This window comes from Amblyomma maculatum, chromosome 5 (assembly GCF_055883805.1).
Source record: "Amblyomma maculatum isolate TAMU_Amacu chromosome 5, ASM5588380v1, whole genome shotgun sequence".
In the NCBI taxonomy this organism is placed as follows: domain Eukaryota; kingdom Metazoa; phylum Arthropoda; class Arachnida; order Ixodida; family Ixodidae; genus Amblyomma; species Amblyomma maculatum.
Window position 1 is genome coordinate 138476706 of NC_139348.1, and position 13037 is coordinate 138489742.

At 44.4% G+C, this 13037-nt stretch overlaps 1 protein-coding gene across 1 annotated transcript in view; it reads right to left on the minus strand.

The window, feature by feature from the left end:
• Positions 1-13037, minus strand: part of LOC146189717 (fatty acid synthase-like) — a 51426-nt gene that overhangs the window by 24012 nt on the left and 14377 nt on the right. Inside the window, exons 8-14 of the mRNA XM_084603315.1 lie at positions 12417-12606; positions 10499-10728; positions 7872-8075; positions 5536-5793; positions 3758-3974; positions 2421-2675; positions 967-1140 (exon numbers count right to left, since the gene is read on the minus strand). Coding sequence (XP_084459441.1) covers positions 967-1140; positions 2421-2675; positions 3758-3974; positions 5536-5793; positions 7872-8075; positions 10499-10728; positions 12417-12606 — 1528 coding nt within the window. The remainder of the gene's footprint in view (positions 1-966; positions 1141-2420; positions 2676-3757; positions 3975-5535; positions 5794-7871; positions 8076-10498; positions 10729-12416; positions 12607-13037) is intronic.

Here is a 13037-nt window from a genome sequence, read left to right on the forward strand (position 1 = left end):
ATCATATCATTTCAGGGTGGGGGGGGGGGGGAGAGTGAAAAAGGATTATATAAGTTTTAATGATTCAATCGAAATCTCTTCTTGGTTTTATTGGCATATTGCATTTTGCTCAAACATTTTACTAAATATTTGGCAACCAGTGTTGCAATGGTTTTTACTCAAATATTTCAGGTCACTAATTCAGTAATTATTGTGATATCAATATGATCAGCTTTTGCAAAAGACGTGGTAGTAAGGCGTGCCTCCAGTACCTCTAGCTCTCGGGCAAGAACTCCAGTGGGAGAATGCGACAGGAATGCGCCGATCAATGAGGAGCGAACCGAATTGTTTCCTTTTTTAATCATCCCATCAACGTTGCGCGAAAGCTCAGCGCCTGGCGGATGGCGCTGAGCTATGTAAAGTTCAGGCCTGTGTATGCGATGGATTTCGTAAGCCTCAGCTAATCCCGCAGTGTCTGCGGGGAGAGCAACGCGTCAGGGCCCAGTGTTGAGAGGGGCTGAAGCGGAAAATAGGCGGCCTGCAGCAGTACAAGTAGCGGAACACACATAAAACGCAAGGCGATGTGTAGAGAACGCGAATTTAAGGACAAGGTGAGACAATTGACACCTTGCCGGTGCCATTAAGCGCCCGTTTGCTTTTTGTTGCCGCTACTAGGATTAACATGGCAACATTCGAATGATATCAAAAAATACCTCTGCAGTTACAATGCTCCAGTTACTCTTGAAGTCGTGAATGACCAGTCAGTATCTTGTAAGGAAATAAACTGTGTACTTCAACTTGCGGCGTGCTGCGTCTCGCGACTTAACCCTTTGAGTGCGCTAAATTTCACTGAAATCAGTGCAGATGTGAGTTACATGCAGCTCTGTTTTTCCTGCGTATTACCAACTATGGAAGGACAGGCAAAGCTACGTAGAAAGCGTAATAAATGGTCTAAGTGGTGAGGAAACGAAAGAAAGAGCCATTCACCAGCGTCTTTGAGCTTATCGGCCACCTGTGCCTGGATCTGGGGGTCGATGCAGCACGACTGTATCCTCACCGGCAGATTGAAGGTTCGCAGCGGATTGCTCAAGATGCTGAACTGCAGCATGGTGTCGATGAACGTCACCCAGTTGTCTTCCCATTGAAGCTTGCCGTACGGCTCTGTCAGTAAAAGGTCTATGTCAATAATGCGTCTATGAATCATAAGAAGATCGTATGCACGCGAAATAATTGCGAGGCTTAAGGGAAACATTTTCAAACGAAAACAGCATGTTGGAAGTGCCATAAATGGCCTCGTACTAGCAATAGTACGTAGAAGGTCCGGCACAGTCGCTAGTGCATACCTCATCTGGCGCCAGCTTTAGAAAGTCGGTGTCTCGGTTGACTCGCCGTTAGTACTATATCGTGCGTGGATCGCCAGTATCACTACAAGAGTGTGGGATGGCAATAGGCAAAAGACATGTTTTGTTTCGCAAACTAATCGTTTGCAGCTGCATGGTTAGCGGTTAATCAAGACACCGGCCTGACCGGAGAAATTGTGAAAGCATCACTGGTAACACAGTCAGGTGATGAGTCTGTTAGCAAACCAATTGTGGCGTTATCAAACGAAGAGCTAGATTTCTTAGCCTAGGCGGTACGTGGCAATTTCGTTTTATCGCTTTCCTTCATGCAAAGCAGAAGTTTACATACTCCGGAACCGCAGTAAACCATTCTTGATAGTACCGCTTCTCCTAGCCTGTCGTCGTTTCTGTATAGTCACTGCACCCTATTTTCTGTGTGCATGTATTAACATTAGACGATGCTTTCCTCAGAACTAGCCCTAAAACGCAAGTTAGTGGCTCGGAATTCGTAATTGGACTTAAGCCGTTTGGCGTTGGTAGTAGTAAGTTGGTTACTTGGAGCATATACCAGTATTTACGGGCCCAGTACTACCTACCAGGACCTGTCACGTGCACATAGTACCTTAAGTTGTTTTAGAGGAGGAGTCTTCCGGTCTGAGAGGATGCTCAGAATGTACCCCCATCTACTGAGCTACCTAATATTGCTGAATGCCTCGCATACACTCATTACGGGCACAGAACATGGCTTTTTCTCTGAAAGTGATATGAAATAGGTAGGACGACAACTGAGCCTGGGGACCTTCTCACTACGTCGTTTCAAGAAGGGCACTCATAGCCTTTGTTCTTCATTCATTCACCCACATATCAACTTAACTAATCAGAATGAATTCGTTTCAACAATAATAAAACTGTGGGACTGATTTTAAGGCACATTAGGAGTTATAGCTATCAGACAGACAACCACTGTCATACCTTCTGCAAGCATTTAACAACCCACAGGGAATTCAGACGTTAAGTGCATACTAACACCCATAACGCCTGACACACGACCAGCAGCAGCCTAACCGGATAATTGAGCAAAAATATCAAAAGAACACTCACTCTGCAGATCAGCCTTGAGGATGCCCTGGAAACCACTGCAGTACTCGTAACCTCGCAACCTGAGTTCCTTGTATATGTCTTCGGTGTCAAGCTCGCATGTCACCATCTCAGAGGGCGTGCCCGGCGGTTCCTTGTCGAGAAGCGTCTCTCCAGGTTCGGCCATGTAAATTCGACCGCTGGCGGCTAATGTGCCGGCCTCGCAAACCTCGAACTCGCCCGAGGCTCGCATAACGTTCACCAGGAACTTTACGGGACCTGGAGAAAAAGTCAGCGACCATTCCCCGTACTTTTCTCAATATCCGTTTCTAAGCAGATAAACCGGTAAATGCTGTACCGACACGCGTTTGTTTCCAGACACTCTGTCCGCCGCATGCTGTGTAATGTATCTCTTTCAGAAAAGCATTCAATTCTACTGTAATAAACAGATTAAATGTTTGTCCTGTGCATAACGAAACTCGTTATTTGGCAAAATACGCAGTAAAAGAACAAGTAAGCTCTGCCTTTAAAGGTATGATGCGGTAGCCTTAATCCTTCGTAAGTCCTCATTCGCGTACATGAACTTTTCTACTAACTTGCCAATCTCCTAATCTGTGTCTCTATTATCTCGCACAAATCTTGTTCAATTGCTATACATATATCTTCTTATGTATAATCTCGTGTCATATTTTTTATGCACTTCGATTAATTATCATTGTTATTTTTGTGCCTCTGTACTTTTGAATGCCCTCCCTGTTACGATCCCTGATGGGATTGACAGTATCGAATAAATAAATAAATAAAAAATAGCATTGTGACCTATCACAATATGTGCAAAAACACTTGACCTGAACGTAAAGCCATGATTTAACCAATTTGTACGAGCAAACTGCGTGGTCGCAGGTTAACAATTCTGATCCTGCATCGAAGGGCCCCAGCAGGCTTGATTTAATCTAGTTCTCCCATCTCGAAAGAGCTACCTAATCTGGCATTTCGTCCTAAACCAGCCATGATATCTGGTCTCATGGAGTCATATACATACCGACGAACAGTCAGGTAAATGTTGACAAAAGAAACGGAAGAGGACCTTAATCAGTTATTGATTTACGGTTGGTCGTAATTTCGCTCCTTACGTTGTGGCCCCGTTCAGCAGCGTAATGGAAACTATGAGATAATCCCGTGAATAAAAGAAGGATCTCACGCTCCTTATCTTATTTCTGCCTCAATTGTTGTGGCGCTTCTGCGCGCGGATTCGTGGTCTACTTGCCCGACACAGACTCCAAAAGGAATCATGAATGCCCTCTCAACCATCCCCCCCCCCCCCCTTCCTCCTACAGCAAAATTCAGAGCACACAGCTCACCACTCTTCGGGAGGATGGTGGCCCGGTGAAGGACGACGTCCTCGAACACCACAGGCACCTGGAAATAGGGCTTTCCGCTACGTTTCGCAAGGGACTTCCAGGCCAGCACTATGTAACCGGCCGCGGGGAAGACCACACGACCATCGAGCTGGTGACCGGCCAGGTAGGCGTCGCTTTCATTGGCCTCCAGGTCCACTTTCACGATCTCTTCAGACACCTGCACCACAAGAGGCATCCGTTTGGCTGATAAGTTCGTATTTCTCGCCATGGGGTGTTAGCACAAAGGCGCCTAATTAGGCTACCATATGCTATATTATTTAAGACATCCAACACATCTTATCATTTTATCTTAGATGTCAGCATTAATTTTCCCTTCCTCGCTGCTGAGGCTGCCCTGGAAGTACGTTTTAAATTCTTTTTTTTTTCTTTACCAGCGAAGTTTTCCACCCTCTGAGGCTTTCCATTCCGTAGCATGCTACTCTCTAATTCTCGTAGCCATGCATATCCTTCATCCTATTATATATGAACAAGGCTCCTTTATTGTATTTTTTTTTCTGAACCTATTTTCTGACGGCACTCTGTTCTACACATCTGCGAGTGTCAATAAAATACCTATGTATGATTGATATTTAGTTGCACTAACATAAAATAGTCTAACGAATGGCAACGGGGCCACCAAGAATGAACACGACGGACGAGAAGCTAGAAAACAGGATGAGCAGTGCGAGTGAGTGGTCCTCCAAATACCCGGAATGACACTTTTGCTCCCAGTAATCAAACTTCTGGCATATAGCTAATGTTATTTCTTGTATAATCTCCTTAAATCCAATTTACAAATCTTCAAACTAACTTTTTGGGCGCGCAGCCTTAACTTGATAGCCGGGCGCAAAATGTAGAATCCCGGGTTTCAGTCACGCAAACTGCTTAATGATTGGCAGTGAAATGTCTATCCATATTAACCCTCAAAACTTCTTTATGAGCGCTTATGTCCTAATGTATAAAGCACATCAGAGGGAAAGCACTTTGTGCCGCCATTTTCTGCATTTCGCCGTTGAAAAGCTCCAAGCTTTGCTGTCCAAGAGGAGATCAGGAGCGTGTGACGCATTTTTTAAGTCATAAGCACGTCTCCCTGTATTGAAAGTGAAAGTAACAAAAACAAGGAAACGCGTCATGAATATTGTTAAACTTAGGTAATAAAAGCTGGTTACTTCATGTAATTGTGATTGGCCAAGGTGATACATGTGATCAAAGAGATTTGTTTTTACGTGTCACTCGAAGGAAGTTAGTTTTTCTTTGCTTACGACCATGTCTCATTTCTTGCACCATGCGAGGATGCTAGAAAAATATCAAGATCAGACTAGTTATTAGAGCATGTAATATCACGGTCATCACGCAAAAATCTGCAAACAAACGAATATCTACGCCAAGAGCAACTTTGTCAACGATGTCATTATTGTAGAAAAGAAATATTAAGGACACGTCTAATAAATTATTTGTCGTGTCGCCCATTAATTGTACATGGCGCTATAAAACTTCACACGCACCACCGTAACTCTTTTGCGGCTAACGCTAAAGTTCGTGTCACAATACGTGATGGGTTTCCTTTTTTATAGCTTTAGTTTAGATGAATCATTCTTTTATTGCCTTCTAAAGTGTAAGGCAGAAGCGAAAATCGGCACCGTTTTCGGTGTAAGTTATGCAGCGTTCTCTCTCGTAGTGCTCAGCCCTGTATAAATACCACACGGAAGCTTGCGCAAGTATTAACCGCCGCTGCACACCTGAGCCGACGTGGAGAAGTCTTTCCATCCGACCACCGTCCACTGCTGTGAGTGGTCCCAGCTGACAAGATGGCCGATGTTTGGCGTACCGCGAGGCACAGGAAACGGCACCGGAGGGTAAAGCAGAGTTAGGTCCAGTTGAATGCCCATAGTGTGCAGCTTGCCCAGCGATGTTAGGAAGAAGGTGGGGTTGTCGGCGTCGCGTTTCATCAGGCCCAGACAGCAGGCAGTGGAGCCTAAGGCACGCCGCAGAATGGCCTATGGGACAAGACGCAGAGATATAGAGGTACTTCGCACTGGACACAGAATGCACGTGAAGAAGGCGCCAGAAAGTTGCAGTTCTTCTTGGTGTGGTGACAAGTATTCCTTCATCGGCTGCATAGATATGGTTTGCTGGCAGGATTCACTCTACTCTATTTGCCCTAATACTATCAGATCTGTTTATTTTCATGCCGTTTCTGCCTGAGCCAATCTGGCCTGCACTTATGTGCAATAAATAAACCTCATATATGCACCAAAATTTTTTCTCAATTTAATTTTCTTCAAGAACTTTTCTATTCTAATACAATAAGGGCATCCATGTAGTAGCCCAAATCACACTCTTAAGGGTGAATTAATCCAACCCCAGCAGATACAATGGAACTGTTTGTTAATGCGAGAGCATTTAGTTCCTAGTCTTGAGAAAAATATGTGCTTCCCCTGTAATCAAATTTTCTGTTTTCCGCTAAGGAAAGTCTCTGATTGGTCAAGAGTGTTATGGTGTCATCAAGGTCACGAGATCCCGAAAGAATCAGTCAGAGGGTGACGTTAATTTGAAAACGCCGAGGCCCCCAAGCCTTTGCATGTATAGTCTAACAGTGTTATTTTAATAATACGTCCCTATAATACACAACAATCCCTCCATTATACCGCAATGATATGATTCTATGTATCATTTGTACAAATTAAAGCTTATTATGTGTAGATTAGGGAGGATTAAAAAGGTATAATCATATGCGGAGAACACCGAAATGTTAAATAGGGTGGGCTGACTGTCGAACGTAGCAAATGCACCCATTTATCCGCCATAATTTACTTACTGTACCACTTTCCTTCGAATCAATATATTATCCATATGATTTGGCGTGGATTATTGAGTGGGTTGGGTTATTAGTGGGTTGGATTATAGGCTAAGTACCCTCGACATTCTGCAGGGATGAGCCAATCACCAGCTGATGTTATTCCAACCTACTAGTCCGCCTAATTCTGATACCCACTAATCGAATTTCATTTACCCAAATTGTCACAAATAAATCAAAGGCACAAGAAAACGACAAAGGACGAGGTGAGGACATGACAAGCGCTCTTGCGTGTAGCATTTGTCCTCTTCTCATCTCATCTTTTGTCGTTGTTGTTGGTTTTTTTGCGCTCTGCTTTTTGTGTAACAATGAACTAACACGGCTAGACATTTTCCCGACCTAAATTGGCAGCGTATATGCTGCAGCCTTTATGAATGTAGCTACAAAAACGCCGAAGTCTTGTTTCATCTCCATCCACTGAACAATAAAGCATAATTGAAACAAACACTATTTGAAAAGAACATTGTGTAGTCGTCTTATCTGAGAAGCATATGTCCAAATTTCTTAATCGGTTTGCTGCAACCGAAGTATAGGAAAACGCAGGGAATTAGTACACAACGTGCCAGCTTAATCGCAAAGAAAGCTAAGTGGGTACGAGCTCTTGAAGGTCGTTGACTGAGAAAGGAGACAGTACACCTGTTAAGAGGCTCTGGTGGAATAAATGTGTCATTACCCGAAACTTATGTGAAGGCGAGTATAACTTTCATATTAACCACAGTTTGCGAAGACGTAACACGTAGTTACTTCATACGTCAGTGCGAATGTTCAAATATACTCCTCTGCACCATTTGGTAGGAAGTGGCATTGCCATATCACTACGTCAGGAAAGTACGCACTCTAAATTTCCATTGGTTAATAATGACAGACTAAAACAGTGCACAGTACAAAAGGACTTTCCAGAAAACAAGAACAAGGCTACGTGTTGCCAGAGAAGTCAACTCAGAAAACCGGCAATATATATTTCCCCTATTGTCTTGTCCTTACCTCGCCCTCTTGGTATCTGTTTTCCTTAATATCTGCACTCTTACAAAAGGAGGCATTCTATTTTCTTGATGCCATACCCTGTTTGCTTGTTTTCATTTTTATTACATCAATAAAACAAAAACGTAAATCCAACGTGCAATTACTCGCAATGCCCCTCCGCTTATCAACGTATCAACGTGCCTTCAGTGCAGGAGTAAGCGAAGTAAACGTTTTCTATTTTCTATTCCACTATACCTGCAGGAGGCAGTGGGGGGCTATCTCGACCAGGATTGCGTCTTTGGGCACGTGCTCCAGGGCCTCTCTGAAGAGGACGGGCGACACCATGTTGTTCACATGGTACTCGGCCGAGCAAAGCTGGGCAATGGGCTCCTTCCAGTGGCTCTCAGGCACCGACGAGCTCACCCAGCGTTCTGTGCGGGGTTTCGGCTGGGGAACCACCTAAGCGGTAACATTGGAGAGAGGAAGGGGGTCATTAAGCGCAATAAAATGCATTCACCCCCGGGCTTACTCTATCTCTATCGGCGCTCGAAATCGTCGGCAGTGCCTTTGAAATCGGCACAGAAAGATAAGAGCTACGACACAAAGGGATATACAGTGGCTCTGTTCTTTCATCATCATCGTCATCATCAGCCTGACTATACCCACTGCAGGGCGAAGGCCTCACCAGTATTTCTCCAAATGCGGCTAGCACCCGGTTCGGTGCTAGCTGCATTTGACCCCTGCGAACTTCTTAACCTCATCCGCCCACCTAACATTCTGCCTCCCCCTGCAACGGTTTCCTTCCCTTGGAATCCAGTTTGTTACCGTCAGCGATAATCGGTTATCCTCTCTTCGCCCTACATGTCCTACCCATGCCCATTTCTTCTTCTTGATTTTCACTAGAATGTCAGTAACTCTAGTTTTCTCTGACCCACTCTGCACGCTTCCTATCTCTTAATGTTACCCCTACTATTTTCGTTCCATTGCCCTCTGCGTTGTCCTCAGCTTAAGTAAAACCCTCTTGGTTAGCCTCCACGTTTCAGCCCCATAGGTGAGTACAGGTAAGATGCAACTGTTGTATACTTTCCTCTTGAGCGATACCTGTAAACTGCCAGTCATAATCTGAGAGTGCTTGCCAAATTCGCTCTATCCCAATCTTATTCTTCTTGTTATTTCCTTTTCATGGTCCGGATCTGCGGTTACTATCTGTCCTAAGTAGACATATTCGCCTACTACTTCCAGTGCTTCGCTATCTAACGTAAACTGCTGTTCCTTCCCGAGGCTGTTGAACATTATCTTAGTCTTCTGCATATTGATTTTCAAGCCTACCTTTCTACTTTTCCGGTCTAGGTCATCAATCGTTATTTGCAGTTGCTCTGTTCTTTAAGGGCACAAATATCGCATGTGTACAGAACAGCTTGAGGCGGGACAGGTGAAAAGAGATTACAATGGCCATACAAGGAAGAAAACTGACGGCCATCGCAACTCGCAGTCTATGCATCATACTCGAGTTCCTCCTTGGTAGTAATGCTGCTAATGCAAAGAAAGAGGTGTTGGTGCTCAGACCAGCCAATACTATACAGTTTTCTGACCTTTGGCAGCTTCCCTCGGGACGTGCGTTCTTTTCTGGCTTTTTTTGTGTGTATTTGCTTGGCATAAGCACAAAGTTGCTCACCCCTCTACCCAGTAATAGTGAGTTGCCGAAAGCGGCAATTCTGAAAAAGAGCAGTTGACCCTTTGTGGCAGTTAAATGTTGCGCTCTCTCTATACATGCCCTTCCTTTACTGAAAAATAGAAGCCAGGGAAAAGCAAGTTTTTTTCTCTTAAAATTTTGAAGGACGCTTAAGCTTTTTCTGAAGACTACGTACGATACAGCCCTTCTTCTCCATTTTCTTTTTACATATTCATTCTCATTTTTGTTATCAGAAACGTTGCTGTGATTGGCATATACGATGCTACACATGCACTATACCATCGCATTTTCATTTCCTTTTTTTTCATTTTTGTCGTATTACTCAATTTTTTATTTGCTATTATAGTAGGATCAGCGCACGTCCCATACACACGTTACAGAGTCACACGCACTTCAACACGTTTAATGGTTTGCCTCTCTAACCCTCTAGAATAAACTTTTTATTCTGAGGGCAACACACTTTGCTGCGGGAAGTGTATGCTACCCTAGAAGAGCCGCCTATATACTTGGTGGGGAATTACTGAGTTACAACACGTTTGTAGAATACAGCCCGTTTATTTGAAGCATGAGCTGCTTTAATTTCTCTTCCTGGGAACTTTTCCCATGCAATAAAAAAAGGAAACAAATACCCTAATTTGGCATGCGTTCCGTATCCGCTTGATGTGCACGAATCCCGAGTTCGAACCCCAAAGCCAAATAATTTATTTTATTGATTTACTTATAGTGTTTAAATACTCCCATTAGATAATCCTTAGCATCAATGACCCTTTGTCAATTGTTAGCCTCATTTGAAACTTGTTCAAATGTTATTAGAGAGATTTAGCTTACCGTGATCCGCGATCCGCCACCGTGACTCTCTACCGCGCGTGGACGGGGGCGCATAAGCTGATTGGTCCCGACGCGGCAGGTCTGTGTGCCGACATCCAGTATGTGGCGCCATCTATCCGCGTCAAGGTGGGTCTGGCCATGCGGAGTGGAACGCTCGGTGGCGGATCACGGTAGCGGATCGCGGATCACGGTAAGCTAAAACTCTCTATTTTATGACTGACGGAAAACGACGGATGACGACGACGACGGGTTTTTAGCAGCACGGCCACATTTTGTTATCGCATAGAACAGGTTTCTACTCTCTGCGGACTTGTTGCGCATCTTGTTTACCTGCTCTTTATTCTGAACTGCGATTACTCACCTTTTCCAGTGCCTGCTGGAACGTGGGTCCGATGCTTCGCACATGCTCGCTATGGAAGGCTACGTTGAGGCTGTTAACTTCGCGGGCGAACACATTGTCGGCCTTGAGCTGTTCGACCAACTCGGCCACAGCGGCGGCGGGGCCCGAGATCGTCACAGAGTCCTCGGCATTGTGGCACGCTGGCACAACGCCATGACGACAGCGCCTTCGAGCCTCTTCCCAAGTCAATCCTGCGGAAGACAAGGGGGCGCTCGATCACCCGATAAACCTTTAAAACTTGATCGCCCATTTCCTGAGCTTGCAATGTCATCGCGGCACTCATAAAAGTGGGTATTTATAAAAAAAGATTGAATATATGGATTCCCTAAAGTGAATGAAGAGAATTCTGTTTCCTTCACATATTACCGCAGACCCAAATGCTCTGTCGTAAAATTGTTTCCATCTACTTAGAAACAAATTACACGATTGAGCTTATGTCTACTTCATAGCGGAAATAATAAACTCACTTTACGGGACAGTTACCATATCGTCATTGTCATCACTTAGTCATCACTATTGCTGCTATCATCATCAATACCACCTAAATGCACCGTCATTGTCATTTCTATTATCTCAATTACAATTATCACTAACTGCACCGTCATTGTCATCGCTACTACGCTTGACAAAGCAGAATTAGGATCAGCTTCCTACGAGTCCAGCATGGAGTATCCTTTTCCTCCTTTCCACTACACTCCCACGGCATCCGGTATTTCAGCATAGGGGATGAGAGGGGTTCCATATTTGATGTAATTATGCTTCTGGGCCTCCATTATATATGACTCTCTAGCATGGCAGGCTATCACTGTGAGAGGGATGCAAAACCTGCCTAAATTTATTTTCGAGAGAGTATGCATTGGTTTGTAGTCATACAAAAAACGGCTGCAGAACCTCCCGATTGGCCCTCAAGGATCTTTGTTTTCGTTGCGGGAGTTTTAATGTCACGAAGCCAGGCTAACACTGGATGATCATGATGCCCTATATGTATTACATAGTCATACGCTCGTCATATTGTGATTGGGGTTTCCTTTTGTGAAATAATGTGTGACAAAGCTAGGCTAAAAAGAAAGAAAAGTCCGGCGTGGAGTAGTAATTTGCGCACTCGGCAGTGATCGGAGGGACAATGGTTCGATTCCCGATGGAGATAGATTTTTTTCTTGTGCAACTACAGTGGACACTTTCTGCGCACACATTCAGCGCACAGAATCTGATGACGTCACTCATGAGCCATAAAAGGCGCTCGCCTTAAAACGATTAGCAGCGTAATAAAAGCTTTGTGTGACGTTTTAAGGGGTTTTGTATGTTATTTTGCAGAAAGTCAAGTCGGAGGCATTATCTGAGAATGCATTCTTACGAATATGATGGAAACCTGACTCACGTGCTTAGCAGACAAAATGTGATAGTTTATGTTGAAATATTTACTTTTTCAGGCACCTTTACAAATGATGTTGATAAAACTAGAAAATTACCTATCTGTAGTTTCTCCTCGGAAAACTAAAGAATTCGCTTTCAAAACCTTTAACTATACTATATAAATCTAAATGTAATGGTATGTAATCAAAGCAACGTGAGCTGCCTGAAAGTATTAACGGTAGGTAAACTCAGTTTTGCAACCATCCGACGTCCATGAAAACTGGTGATGCGCTGCTCGCTACTGCAAAGCACCGGTAAGGCCGAAGGTCATTAAAACGAAGATGATCGTTAACCATAACTTACGGATAACGAGCTAAGCTTTTGTTAACATTGCCAAAGCAGACTAACGAAGTACTGACCAAGGCAAACTTGAAAGGCAGTCTTCGGTATACAAAACTATTACAGATAAAGAGACAGTGACAGTCCGACCTATTACAATAAAGTTCCTAGTCTCCACGGTACTGACCGACAGCCGCCATGGCTCCCTTCGGAGGGTTTCCTTGCTCCACGCATCGGCCTCGCCAGTAAGCACACAGCACAGCCTGTTCGGCGGTGAAACCCTCATCGGCATAGGCGCACCCTAATTCGCCCGCTGAGTGGCCCAGGATGCCGTCCGGCTGGACTCCCACGGCGCGAAGCATGTCTACGAGCGCCACCTATGAAACAAACAAGAACACGTTCAATAAACAAACAAGCACGCGTTCGTAACATCGTTAAACGCTAAAAATAAATTATTCTTCCTGAAACGCGCAATGCATCATTCTACACCCGCCACAAAACAACTGGCATTTGCCACTCTCATTCGTCCTGTTCTCGAATACTCTAATACAGTGTGGTTCCCGTAGGAGAAAAACGATGTAGCTATCTTAGAACGTGTTCAGTGCAAGTCTGTTCGATTTATATTTAACAATTACCTTCGCAGTGACTTTCCTACCGAATTACTACGTTGCGCGTGCCTCCCTATGCTGTCTGAAAGGGCAAAGTTTCACCGCCTAACGTTCTTATTCTTATTACTCCACAATACATTCAAGATAGGCCTTTGAGCCTCACCAAGGCAACCGTTCAAGAGAAACTCATCATAAGCCTG